This window comes from Prosopis cineraria, unplaced genomic scaffold, assembly GCF_029017545.1.
Source record: "Prosopis cineraria cultivar Desert tree isolate PC_DT_omini unplaced genomic scaffold, ASM2901754v1 PC4, whole genome shotgun sequence".
In the NCBI taxonomy this organism is placed as follows: domain Eukaryota; kingdom Viridiplantae; phylum Streptophyta; class Magnoliopsida; order Fabales; family Fabaceae; genus Prosopis; species Prosopis cineraria.
The window spans coordinates 16,218,788-16,232,350 of NW_026555335.1; the positions used below are offsets into that span (position 1 = coordinate 16,218,788).

A 13,563-nucleotide genomic window follows, 5' to 3' on the forward strand; every position below is an offset into this window, starting at 1 on the left:
AAATACAACTTGTTTGGGATTAAGAGCTTCTCCTGAAATCATTTTGGTGAGTCAACTTTTAGAAAATTTGGATATCAAAACTTGTGGATCAAAATATTTCAAAGCTTCTGAAAAACTTTAATAATTGTGCCCTTCGAACATGCGGTCCCAACTATTTGTCTTTTTGGGCTTTCTTGTTATTCTAATAGACTTGTTTTAGTACTTTCTCTGTAGACTTCCTTTTCTTTTGTTAATATAATTGACTTTTTACCACACAAACAAAAGCCAAATACACTTATTATAATAATCTAAAATATTTTATATACCATTAAATTAATGTAGAATCAAGAATTAAGGGTGTTTATGAAATCCCAATCTCAATGGACCCGTCTTCATGCCCGATAATAAGTTGGGACGAGTTAATTTCGGGTCAAAAATATTGGGATTAAACACTAGCTAAAAATTGAACTAAAAATGTAAGTTTTAAAAATAGATATGAGGTCTCTAATTTTAGCAAAATTAAAAAAAAATTATTGTATTTTACTCTAATTGATTTTATAAATATGAGACATACAAGATGATGTACTAATTATATGCATAAGTTACATTTTTTGCCTTGTACTCTTTTACCAGAAAAGATAAATTCAACTGGTAAGTTCTCCATCTGTTTTTATTTTCAGCCAATGGTAAGTTATCAATCTAAATCTTAAAAAGAAAAATTTACATAGATATTTATTTTAAATTAAATCAAGATATATAAATATTTTATAAATTATTATTGAGATAATGAAACTTTTAATCCCTCAAGTTATTTGATCCTACAAGTTTTATTTTTATCAATTTTGTTTCTTATATATTTTTTTAAAAATTATCATATGAGTTCTTAAAGTTTAAAACATAAATTAACTCTTAAAATAATCTAATATGTAAAGTATATTGATAATTTAACATGTATATCTAACTAAATGATATCAAAGAAACCCTCAAATCAATTAATTTTTATCAATATAATTCATTACAATGTGTTTTTTTTTTTTTTTTTGTTTTTTAAAATTTCATAGCCTATTTTTTTCCTTACCTAAATACTTATATTTCTTTTTACTCATTTATATGGCTGTTATCAATATGCTGTTATCCATGTTAACAAATTTTAATATTATTACTTTATTTTTAAATATTAAGGACCAAATTGATAAATGAAATAAATTTAAAGTGTTAAGTTGATAAAAATTAAATTTGAAGGATCAAATTAATAATTAAAATAAATTTGAGGGACTAAAAGTTGCAATAACTCTCCATAGCAAGCTCTTGTTATGAATATTATTAACATATTACAATGCACTAAATATTGATTTAATTGGCTAAAATATGTTAAGCATAACGCTAACTGCCAAAGTCTTGCCCATCTTAAAATATCTACTAGGTGCTATTTTTTAATTACAAGCAATACGGTTGCCCACAAAAGATAGAATTCCAAGCCTAATGGATAAATGAAAACATCAATTCAAAATTATCGAGAAAAAAAGAAAAAATATATAATTTTGTGTTCTTGTATTTTTTTTGAGTGTTTTAGATCCCTTCATAAATAAAATACAGAGACTTTAGAGAGACCTAAAATATTAAAAAATAAAAGTATAAAGACTTAAAACATCAAAAAGTAAAAAAAACTTAAAGTTATGTTTTTTTAAGAAAGCAAAGAAAACATCAATTCAAAAAAATTGATTTAAGTTGCCTAATAATCGATCACGAGTTTCAAATTATAGTGACTAAAATATAGTGACTTCTTTTACATTTTACTTAAATTATAGAAATTTTATTTTTATTTTTAAAATATACAATTTCGTTCAATTATTAATACGATTAGGAATATTCTATAAAATATTTTAAAATACTTAATTTTTTATGTGTGATTATGTTGAAAATTTTAAAGTTATTAATTTTACCCTTATGATATAATTGTCTACTTTCTTTCCCAATTTTAAAAAATTTAAATAATTATATTAATACTTAAATTTTGTGTTAAAATTAAAAATTTTAAAATAAATATAAGTTATATTGAGTACTTTATAATATTAAATCTTAGTTTCATTACATTTTTTTAACTTGGTGTTTCAAAATATTATTTTGGCCAATTTATATGTTTAACTTATAGAAAATGTTACTAAATAAATAATTTATATAACTGAAAATTTTAAAATATAGATAAAAAGTAAAAAGACTTCATGCATTATTTTTTTTATTTGAATGATTTTAGACAATACTTATATTTAAAGAAGTAGTATTTTGGTCGAACATATGTGTTAGATATGAAAATACGTCCAAGAGGAGGTAAATTGGGTGTTAATGGAATTTTTGGTGCCTTAAAACTTTTTCCCAATGAAACAAAGTATTGGAGTAAGTTTGAGCAACTTCAAGTTTTAAATTCTAGTTGCAAGAATGCTAAGGTAATTTTTACAAGCTCAATATGTGCAAAATTAATTTCAAAGTGAAAGTTTAAGTAAGATCATGTAAATATATCAAATTCAATTATGCATACTAAAACAGAGCATAAACTAATATTGCTGCAAATCTAAAGAGATAAGAAAGAGAGATTGCAAATAGTGATTTATCCTGATTCAGCTCTGATCATTTGAACCTACATCCAATCCTCAGAACACCTTTAAGATTTCTCCACTATATCACAAGTTTGGGTGCTTGCTACCATAGTATAATCATAAGTTTAGTCCAAGCACTAGTGAGCCATTACAGCAGCTCACTATACTAGTGAGCTTTTTCTTAAAGAGAACAACATCTCTTGATTACAAAGAAAATCTCTCCCTCACCTTTACAAGGATTTTGAATATGTAAATCACTCATTTGAAACTCTCCTAAAAGCTTGAATGAGTGTAATGAAATTCTAATACTCAAAAGATGAAGATATAAATGATATTAGTTCAAAAATAATGATTTTCATATAATAGCAGTAAAAAATGAAAATCTCATAACTTAATAATTTTTTAGCTTAATCACTTGTTAAAATGAGTTTGGCATTTTATATTATAGCCCATAAAGTGAAATAGCTGTTAGAGACATAAAATAACTATTTATGGCCGTTGGGAATGTGATAGAGTGAAGTAAAGGTAAAAGAGCACTTTTTCTGTGAAATGCATTTAATGCTGCAGAGCTCTCATTCTGGCATGGACAAACATGATCCAAATATGGATGAGCTATATGTACCTCTTAATCAAGGGTGGACAATCATGATCAAAGCTTGAATGAGCTATCTCTTTTAAAGCTCAAAATCACTTGACCTGATCCAAGCATCGATCAACGTGTGGATGTAGTGGGGATTCAAGCTTAAATGAGACATTGAAGCATTTCAAGGTTGTTTCATGCATGGATACCATTTTCATTCACGCATGTATTGGCATGTATCTCTTCACAAAAATTAGAAAGGTTATAACTCACTTAATATAATTTCAAATCTAGAAAATTATATATCATCAAAAAGCTCTTGAAATTTAGTTTTCAATAAAACAAGTTTCACACTTAAATTCAACGTAATGTATGAGATATATCAAAAGACTGAGTTAAATTTAAACATTTGGAAAATTAATATCTCAATACTTAACTTCTAAAAATTATATCTTTTTGTACATAACTTCATTTTGAATAAATAGAATAAATTTAAAAACTTTATGGAGTTAATAATCAAAATATTTTAAATCTTGTGAGATATATATGATCAAAGATGAAAAATATAATTATAGAAAATTATATCTCACCACTAAAATGTGTGTTTTGATTTAAAATATTTTGAGCCAATATTATATATCTAAATCAATGAGTTTAACATAAAGACTTCTAGCGTGAGGATATTATACCTATCAAGTTTATCAAGTCCAAGGCCTTTAAGGTGAATCCAAGCTTGTATGAATATCTTCATTCTTCTTAAGCTTTTCATAGATCATCCTTCTCTTTATCTTTATATTCTTCAATAATGAGTGTAGCATGCAAATAATGACTTTAGTTTCTTCCTCATCATGCTCACTCTTATCTTCACTTTGAACAACCTTAAATGATATATTATAAATAAAATGGTTAGTTCAAGTATCAATATGTATATAAATATAGATATAAAGAGTATAGTACTATGCAAATTAAAAAAACCTTATATCCACTATTTAAAAGATAATACTTCGGAGATCCTTGGATGTAAAATTAATTTTCCAAATCTCATGTATAATATGAAACAATATAGGTTAAAACACTTTAAAACACTCATTCTATAGTCATAGTTAACTACTATATATATGAAAACAATTAGGCATAAGTATATAGTTAACTTATCTATATTTATCATCATTAAAATTTAAATTAAATATAATGTCATAAGCCATTACGTCTCACAATATATAACTTAACAATTAGCTAACGGTTGAGTAGATAAAAATAAAAATTTAAAAATCGAGAGAATGTTTGTACTTTGTAACTATTTATAATAGAGGTTCATATATGTTTCTAAAATAAAAGATGTAACATTCTAAGTCTCTCAATTAGTAATTATCAATGTTTTCAAGGATAAATTGATCAATTTAGAAAAATTATTCGTTAATGAGGCTTATGGGAGACTAATATAATTTTTAGATCCTTGGACAGCTTTAGAAGAGGGCTAGGTCAATATTTGAGCAGGCCATGACATAGAAAAGAGTTTAAATTTTGGTGGAACTATTTATGCCATGTGCCACGACAGGCGCATCAATGCGCTGCGATACATGCACAAAATCAACACTTATCAGATACAAAATAGACCAAAAACAAAAGAAAGAAAAAGAGATAATGAGAGAGCGATAGAGAAGAGAGTGTTTTCTACTAGGCACAATCTCTAGGCCACGTTAGGACCATTTAGAGTTTAAATCACTATTGGGTAAGTTTCACATTCCTTTCTTTTCCCATTTATGCAAAATTTTTGACTTAAGTGGTATAGGGCTTGATATCGGTTCCTTTACGTTTAGACCAAACCCGTTAGTTTATTTAAGGTCTTAAGGAGTTAAATCAAGCTTCTAACCCTAAGTTTATGAGTTTTGTGATGACTCAGAATTTTTGTTGAGAGTTTAAATGAACCTTAGGCATAATCTAAAAGTTTTGAGATAATGTGGGGAATTGGCTAGTGATTTTGGTGTGTTGGAATGTTTAATAGGATGATTAGAGTGTTTGGAAATGGTTGATATTGTTAGAAAAGGAATTTGAGTGTTATGAGTACATAGAACCTAAAAAATTTAGGATTTATCCTAAATGATAATTGATGATTGTCACTTGATTGTATAGATTGAATGTTGCTTGAGCTACCTCGTGCATATAGAATGTGTGGAGCTAATATTGAGCAACGATAACCCTTTTTGTGTGACAAAGGGTTGAGGTAATGAAATAATTTACACTATTTGATTATATTGCTTGACTATCTGTGAGTAAATATATTAAATTTATCACTTGGGATTTGATAACCTTGCATATTGCGAAATGTGATTTTGTGCATGAAAAACTATTTGGGAATGATAAGAATGATGAAAGTTTTATATGGACTAGTTGAGAAATTTGAAATGTATGTGTTAGATTTGATGAGTGTGACCATAATCATGTTAGGGGGTGGGAATTCACCCATAGGAAGGAATAGTGAAAGTCCATATGACATGTATCTCCTTAGTGTCAAGTGAGGCACAGTGTTGGAGATTTTCTACTTAGTATCCATGCGGGATACAATGTTGGAGAGTGACGCTCCTTAGCAACAATGATACAGTGTTGGAGTAATGACACCCAGATTCGTGTGCAATAAGGGGAGATCATAGTTTGAAAATGGGATAGGATACCTTTAGCCAAGTGATCCTACCACTGAAGGTGAGCTCGAACTATTGTGAATGTACACTTAGTTCAAGAGCTTATGATTTCAGTTGGGGTGATATGGAGGCTTAGATGGTAGAATGATCATATTAGTTATCAATGACTTGTATTCATGAAAAGGAATATGTTGTAACATCCTAAAAGTATATTTTGGAGTGTTATAGCTTTACTCCTTTATGGTTGTGCATGTTAATTAATAGTAGTAAACTATTTTGTTATTAAGATATTTATCTTACCCTGTGGTTATATTTTACAGGTGAGGGCTCTGGTAGGAGCAAGGAGAAGGAAGGGACAATTGAAGAGTAAAGAGCATTGTAGTATAACTCTTTCCCTTTCTCTTTTGGGTATTATAACGAATATTGTCAACATACAATGCCAACTTAGAAACATGACATTATTTTGGGATATCACTTGTATGATTTTGTGATAAGTCTACGTATCTTGGTCCAAGGTTGATGTTATGTATACTTGGCTAAGTTACAATTACAAGTGATATAATTGAAGTGATTGATATGCCAAAATGACCAAGTTGATATGTGTGTTAAATTTTATCCACCCCTTTATGTTATTGTCAAATAGGGGTTTGATGGTCATTTAGAGTTTGATTGTTTACCTGTGTAATATGAATGAATTGTCATGTTGTGTATAGTCCATTTGAGGTGGTCAAAGTGTCTTTAGGGCTAATGGCATTTGGTATTGTGAGTTGGACACCTTTGTATGTATTTTGAGGTGAAAACGAACCACTTTGGGTTTGGGTGTCCATCTTTTTAACAGATGATTATTTGAGTGTGAGACTAGTGACATTAGTTAAAGGGCTCGAAGAGCTTCTTGTGGACACTTGAACTGCCCAAATCGAATGTCAAATGGCAAAATGGCGCACTTTGAAAATTCGGAGAGCTGTCATGACAGTAGGTGCTATGGCGCAAGTGGCCTTCAAGAGACTCGTCCCTTTGTGCCATCCATCGTGATGGGCATGGCTTGCGCCGTGGCGGACGAGCCAGATTTTTGAAAAAAGGTTTGTTTTAGGTTGTTTTGAAATGGTTTGATTTTCATGTTTCCGTATTTGTTCTTAATTAATTTTTAATTATGGTTTGAGTTCAAACAATATTTTAAAAAAAGTTTTCTTGGGATTCCATTGTTAGAAACTAATTATCTTCTAAACCCTTAGATTATGATAACATCTTCTTGAGATTTTATTTAATCCTGGTTATTATAACGGCGTGTAAAAGTATTGTCTTGATAATGTTAAGGCAGACATTATAGAAGGGACGTATATGTAATTAAGATAAAATAAAAAGGAAGTCAAAATATTTTACTCAAAAAATAATTAACCCCACTTCACAATAAATTTATTAACAAACATGATGTCCTTACCAAATTTACATGCTCATTAAAAACTATACCTCAAATCCTTTGCATTGTATTTTTACATAGATTGGATCACAATATCTGCATCCTCTTTTTTTTTTTTTCTTTTTAACAAATGAAACAGATTTTTCACATCTATTTATAGCCCTTTGATTTTCCAACTTTTTACATTTAAAAAGTGTTTTCCTATTTTTAAAGAGTGAAATATTGAATGGTTTCAAATTGTTATTTGAAATGACTTTCAAAAGCACATTTAAGTGAAGCTTCAAAGCAAATTTAATCAACTTGATTGAAGCTTTTAAAATGTGCTTTTGAAACATAATCCCCTTTTTTTTATATACATATATATATATATATAGCTTTGCTTTCCCTTATTTTTACACAAAAAGAAATAGCATGTAAGTTTTTGACAAATCAAATTAATATCAGTTCAGTTCCTTTTTTTTTTTTTTTGAAAAATACGTTGTAAAAATCACAACACATTATAGACAAAGCAGTAAGTTGTGTTGATTTTCAATATTACTGTATATTAAACTATTATATAATTTTTGTCTAATATATTAAACTTTTTTTTAATGGTTTTGTCCTTATTATTTAACATATCAAATTTTACATTATTTAAAATTTTTACTGTATATATTTTTCAAACATTTTTAATATGAAGCATTTATATAACAAAAGTTATAAATCATAAAACAATATCCTTTTTGATAATTGTATATTTAAAATCACTTTTCTAATCTGAAAAAGTTTCAATTTAGTAAACTCACTTAAAAATAAATAAATAAATCCATACATAAATTCCATCACTATACTAACTTCACTTTGTTTTTTTTTTTTTTTTCAATATAAACCATCTGATATCTTGAGATATCTTGGTTCATTATTCACCTCAAACTAATTAGACCCTTGCAAGGAGATCTTACGGTGGTAGTGAAGTACTGATGAGCGACCTCTTTAAGGTTGCGTTAATTATCACATTTATCACTTTCCAAAATTCGAACCTTCACCCTAAAAAATACCAATAATAACCCTTACCAACTCTATCGAACGTCCATTGCTACTGACTTCACTTTTATCAAATGAGTTTCTGACAAATTCACTTTTGCTCAGCAGAGAACCAAATGAGCCCTCATAGTGGCTCGGGCCAGGATATGAAGAACTAGTCTGGCCATATCCTTGAAAGGCTCTCCTTAAAAAAATAAGGTACAGGGAAAAGGGTAATTGTGTACTTTCCGAAAATCTGGACAAGTGGACTTCGTTTCAGATTCCAGTACAGCATCCAAGTGGCATCATTACAAATTGTTTATGATGATATACGAAGGAACAAGCACAAGATGCAAATTTATCCATAGAGTGGCTTCACAGGTATCATAACAAGACGCAGTGACGCACACAAGTTAGAGCAACTGACAAGGAAAACCTAACATGATACAGGGCTGTCAAAATTGAGAGCCATGTAACAATATTAATTAGAAAAAGCTGGATTCAAGGATTCCATCAAGTGCCTAGTGATATATAATGGAAACAAAAATCCAAGTTACAACGATAAAGCAAATTACAAAATACTGCTTCTAACAGCAACAGCTTGGTAGCAGCTGAAATAGACAACAAACAGACCAAGTAAAAATGTACAAAAATAATGGTCTATCTCAGCTTGTTTCTCTTGCGACCACTACTACTCAGACTGGCTCGTGACTTGCCAAAGGCTTTCATCTTCCTTCTTTTCCTCTCTACTTCACTATCAGAGTCATCCCCTTTCTCCCTATCTGCATTGCTCGCTTCTCTCTCCAACTCCTCCCATGTCTTTCCCTTCTCTTCTTCTGAGTCCTCCTCAGAATCCTCCTCCTCCTCATCCTCAGACTCCACCAGTGATTCACTATCAGAAGCATCATCTTCAGATTCAGACTCAGGTTCAAGGTCTGATGGTTCATAACCTTTGTCTGACTCCTCTGAACGCTCAGATTCTGAATCAGTAGCCTCCAAATTCAAAAACTCCCAGCCACCACCTTCTATAAAGCTCTGGGGGTCATCGGTGATTGTCTTTAGTATCTGTCGCCAATTCAGATTTAGCCTGCTCTCATAATACTTAATGTCTGTTGTGTCAAGCCATTCCTTAATGCCATCAAGAGAAGTGGAAGGGATGGAATCAATCCTGAGGACATCCCGCTTGAAGTCCTTAAATACTATTGTCATATCAAAGTTCTTCTGCCCAAGACCAACTCTCTCTAAATTCACAATCTCAATCTCACCAAGAGTGACAACAAGGAAAGGTGTTTCAATCAGTTCGACAAGACAGGCTGAAGTAGGAACAATAAATACAGAGGATTTATGAGGCACCCCAGTGAAGCCAAGTTCTCTCAAAGGTTGATCAAACTCAAGATCAAGGCGACTAAATTGAGGTTGTCCCCATAGATCATTGACCCGATTGACAAAGCTCTGAAATTCTACGTTGATTTTGTTCTTCCTGTCTCTCTCCCTTTGTTCTTCTTCAAGCTCATCAGGGTCATAGGCAGATCTCTTTCCCGCTCCTACACTCTGGACCATCTCCATTACCTCAACATAAAACTGGATATCCTTGGTTTTCTTGTTTCCTACCATAATATGGTTGTGCAGATGGAAATGCAGGAGTGTAATCATTTCATTTTCTGCTGGCTGAAAAAATGCATGCTTAATGTTGGCAAACATTATGTCTACACGCTCATCTTGCCTAGTGGTTGAGTAGCGAAATCCATTCACGTGAGCCTCAAGTGTACCAGGTATCTTCCTTCCCCGTCCACCAAAAGGAGGCCGAATCCAAAGATCAGACAACCGAATAGGCTTAAATCTATTATTGGCTAGCTGTAGTTTCTCCTGAGTAACCAAGGTTGCTCTCTCAGCTCTCTCAGACTCCCTGGCCACAACTTGTCGTCTAAGTGTTTTAATGGACTGCACCACCTCACTGATGTGCCTTGGATCCTTGGAACGGAAAGAAGCCTCCTTCAAATATATAGAACCTGGGAACTTCATTGAGTTTGCATCATGAGGACTGAAAGGGGTCCCAGGAACATTAAAAATAATTCTGATGTAGCAGTTGCGATTGGTGTCCTGCTGACTTGAAACAGTTCGAATGAAAGCCACATGAAAAGGCACCATACTTCCATTAATAGGCAAAAGGACTGCCTCGTGCTTCTGATCAATCTGAATCATCATGTCTCTGGGTGGGGGAAGGTCATTTATGTTCTTATAGGCAACCAGATCTGCTGAAGTCCTCACAGCAGCACGGTTGTCTCCAGTCTCACTTCCTCCTCCAGCAAGCCGCCTTGCTGTTTCTTCATTTTTCTGACGAGCAAGCTCTGCTTGATGCTGCCTTCGAAGCTCCTCCTTTGATGTCTCATGGTTGTCTGATCTAAGAGTTGTTTTAGACATGACTGGCTCATTGATTTCGACCTTAGTCTTTTTGGCCGGCCTTTCTTCTTCCTCATCCTCATTGAATGAATATGCCACATCCTTAAGAGCTTTGGAGCTCAGAGAAGTTACAACTTCAGTCTTATCTTTGACAATTATTACTGTGTCAGCAAGAAGCATAGAAAAGTTCTTGCTCTTTGGCTTGCTGCTCTCGCTCTGCATGTTCTGAAAACCAAGTGTAACATTGAAGACCATGCCTTCTTTTACTATCTGCTCATTTTTAGCATTAATATTCAAACCTGACTCACGAAACTCGATGCCAATGCCTGTCCCAGCAGATTTAGTCAAATTAGAAACCAACTCAGGAGCATCCTTTTCTACAACAGAAAGTGCAGCAAGGTATGCAGCACTGATCTTGTTCCCTGGCTTTAAGGAACCAATGGCTGCTTCGTGGGCTTTCAGAAGAACCTCATAAGCCTTACTCTGAAGGGAGCCTGCATCAATTAAGAAGGTCCTAGCTATGTTTGAGCAGTAACTCTTATACCGAGCTCCTACTGCACATATAATCACACTGGCAGAGTCATAATAAAGTAAATCATCATTGCTGACAGCACTAGGTCTGAGATCAAACTCTCCACCACTCTGAAAAATTGGGGGATAACAAATGTCAACATTCTCTGCCTTCAGTTTACAATTGACTTTTGAAGGTTCCAGTATAACTTTCTCAGTCTCCTCCATCAACATAGAATGAGAAACTTTCTTCTCCTCATCAATTACATTCTCAAGCTTCGGAACAACAAAGTTTTTCATCACACTTGTTGTCAGGTATGATGCTCTCTTAATTGATGTTAGCTCCTCATTATTCTTAGCAGCAAACAAGCTAGATAACCCATTACTCACATCAATAAGTTGAAAATTTGTATTTTTCAATTTATCAGCCCATGTTTCAAGGAGTTTTCCTTCAGGGACTTCTCTTGATATGTATCCAATAGCAGGAGTATCAGAACCATCAACCTTTGACTGAGAACGGATAGCACGAAATATAGCATCCATTTGAGTAACCCCATCATCATCTCTTGCCTTGACATGCATAAGAACATCAGCACCAACTGCCTCCTTGCTTGGTTTTCTTACAGCCTCCAGGATGGATGCCTTCTTTTGGCTGCATAACAGGTGAATCTGCTTCTTCATGAAGACCATAATTGTATCTGGGAACTCAAAACCAAGCAGCCATAAATTCAGAGCAGTGGATTTTAAGTATCGCAGGTCATCTGAAGGTGGAGGACATGCAATGGCAATTGCATCAGAAGAACCCCAGAGATTGGTTTTATGTTCATCCCAATGTGAATAAAATGATTTCAATCGTGATTGAAATGTATTTAGATCAATAGAATAAGCACTTCCTGCAACACCAGCCTTTCCATTAGGAGGTTGGGTATTTCCATTTCGACGATCAGCCATTAGCACAGAATGGTCTGCTCAGTTTCTAGAAAGCAAAAGACACAGTGAGTAGAATAAACAATTGAACAGACAATTCAGATACACATTTTTATTTCTACAAGACCAGCCTATCTGCTTCAGCACATTTAGATAGGAGATAAAATTAAAGAAAGTATTGAAATAATGTACCATTCTCATTTTTCTTGTCAAAGAAAGAACCGCAACAGAATAGAATCATAATTTCAATATTCTCCCTCTCACATGGGGCGTTATAATTTTCTACATCAAATATCAGATGATACAATAAATAAAATCATTAAAAAGTACAAAATAAACACATTCCATTAGCCTCCAATTTGATTTGCCAAAACTTCACACAGAAAATAACAACCAAGGTCAAAAGGGAAAGGAAAAGTTCCTTGGAACTTCTGTTGAGACCTTGCAAGCAAATGAAAATTTTCTTCGAATGTTGTAAACAAGGAGTGAATGATTTTAGTATATAATTTCCAGCGGATAAGAAGCTTAAAGGCAGCAAATCTGTAATCTAGAGTGAATACTCACATAATTCAGAAAGTGGAAACCCTAGGAAAGTGGTCCGGGATCGAGATTCCACGGCCTTGAACTGTTTGTCTCTTCTCAAACCTAGGAACACCCATGTTACACCATCAAGAAAACGAAAATAACAATGTATTGTAGAACATAGTTCTAAGTTCTAGGAGAAACCAACATAAGTTTTGAAAAAAGATGCTCCTGTACATATGGCCACAGCACAGAATAGTTGATTGGGAATAACTTACATCAGTAAACCAAGGTTTAGTAAGTAATTCTTCCCCATGTTCTCACAGGGGATAAAAAAATCGAAGAAAAATCCAATAAATAATTGATATAAGACTTCTTTCACCGCCGAACTACTCCTAGATCAAATGCGCATGTAACTAAAAGGAGTTATATTCTATGATAAAACCTACGCTCCAGTGCCCCCCACAGCTCTTGCTTTTCTACAGGAGAGTTTAGGATGATGTTTTAAACATTTCCCACAGATATATAAATTCATTAGATGAAAGAGATAGAAATTCATGCCCTAATCAAACTCCGATTGTTGAATCACAAAGCATCAGCAAAATTACACTATATCCTCACCGTCTTCCGTCCAAATCGACGTCGTGGGCCCGCCGTTGCCTTACTCGCCCTCGGCTAGACTGTGTCGCCACAAATATACCAGCTTCTTCGTCCTAAAGCTGTTCGTCAGCGAAGAAGAACTTCCAGCATCTTTTATTTTGGCGCTCGGGCAAATTTGGCCTTTAATTCATATTTGGGTAAACGTGTACTCCTTCCACACTTCATTACAAAATAATTTCAACCGTGTCATTTATCTTTAAAAAAATTATTTAAATCATAAAAAAGTAATACGTATTTTTATTTTTATCTTTAACTTTAAAAAAATATAATTATAATAATATTTTTATACTAATTAAGAAAAAGTAAGATTGAAAAAAGTGATTTAATTATTAT

At 32.6% G+C, this 13,563-nt stretch overlaps 1 protein-coding gene across 3 annotated transcripts; it reads right to left on the reverse strand.

Moving 5' to 3' along the window:
- Positions 1-8,643: 8,643 nt before the first annotated feature.
- Positions 8,644-13,352, reverse strand: LOC129309090 (FACT complex subunit SPT16-like). 3 transcript variants are annotated; one of them, XM_054950461.1, is made up of 4 exons: positions 13,192-13,352; positions 12,613-12,693; positions 12,241-12,330; positions 8,644-12,097 (listed from the first exon to the last, which is right to left on the reverse strand). In XM_054950461.1, exon 4 carries the CDS (start codon positions 12,070-12,072, stop codon positions 8,872-8,874), a length of 3,201 nt encoding a protein of 1,066 aa, XP_054806436.1. In that variant the 5' UTR covers positions 12,073-12,097; positions 12,241-12,330; positions 12,613-12,693; positions 13,192-13,352; the 3' UTR covers positions 8,644-8,871. The 3 variants fall into 3 exon arrangements, with proteins under 3 accessions (XP_054806436.1, XP_054806435.1, XP_054806437.1); XM_054950460.1 differs by lacking the exon at positions 12,241-12,330; XM_054950462.1 differs by lacking the exon at positions 12,241-12,330 and having other exon boundaries at positions 13,179-13,345.
- Between the last annotated feature and the right edge of the window lie 211 nt (positions 13,353-13,563).

Excerpts from the sequence above, each read along its gene's own strand:
- LOC129309090 (XM_054950460.1), bottom strand. The coding sequence starts at position 12,072 with ATGGCTGATCGTCGAAATGGAAATACCCAACCTCCTAATGGAAAGGCT.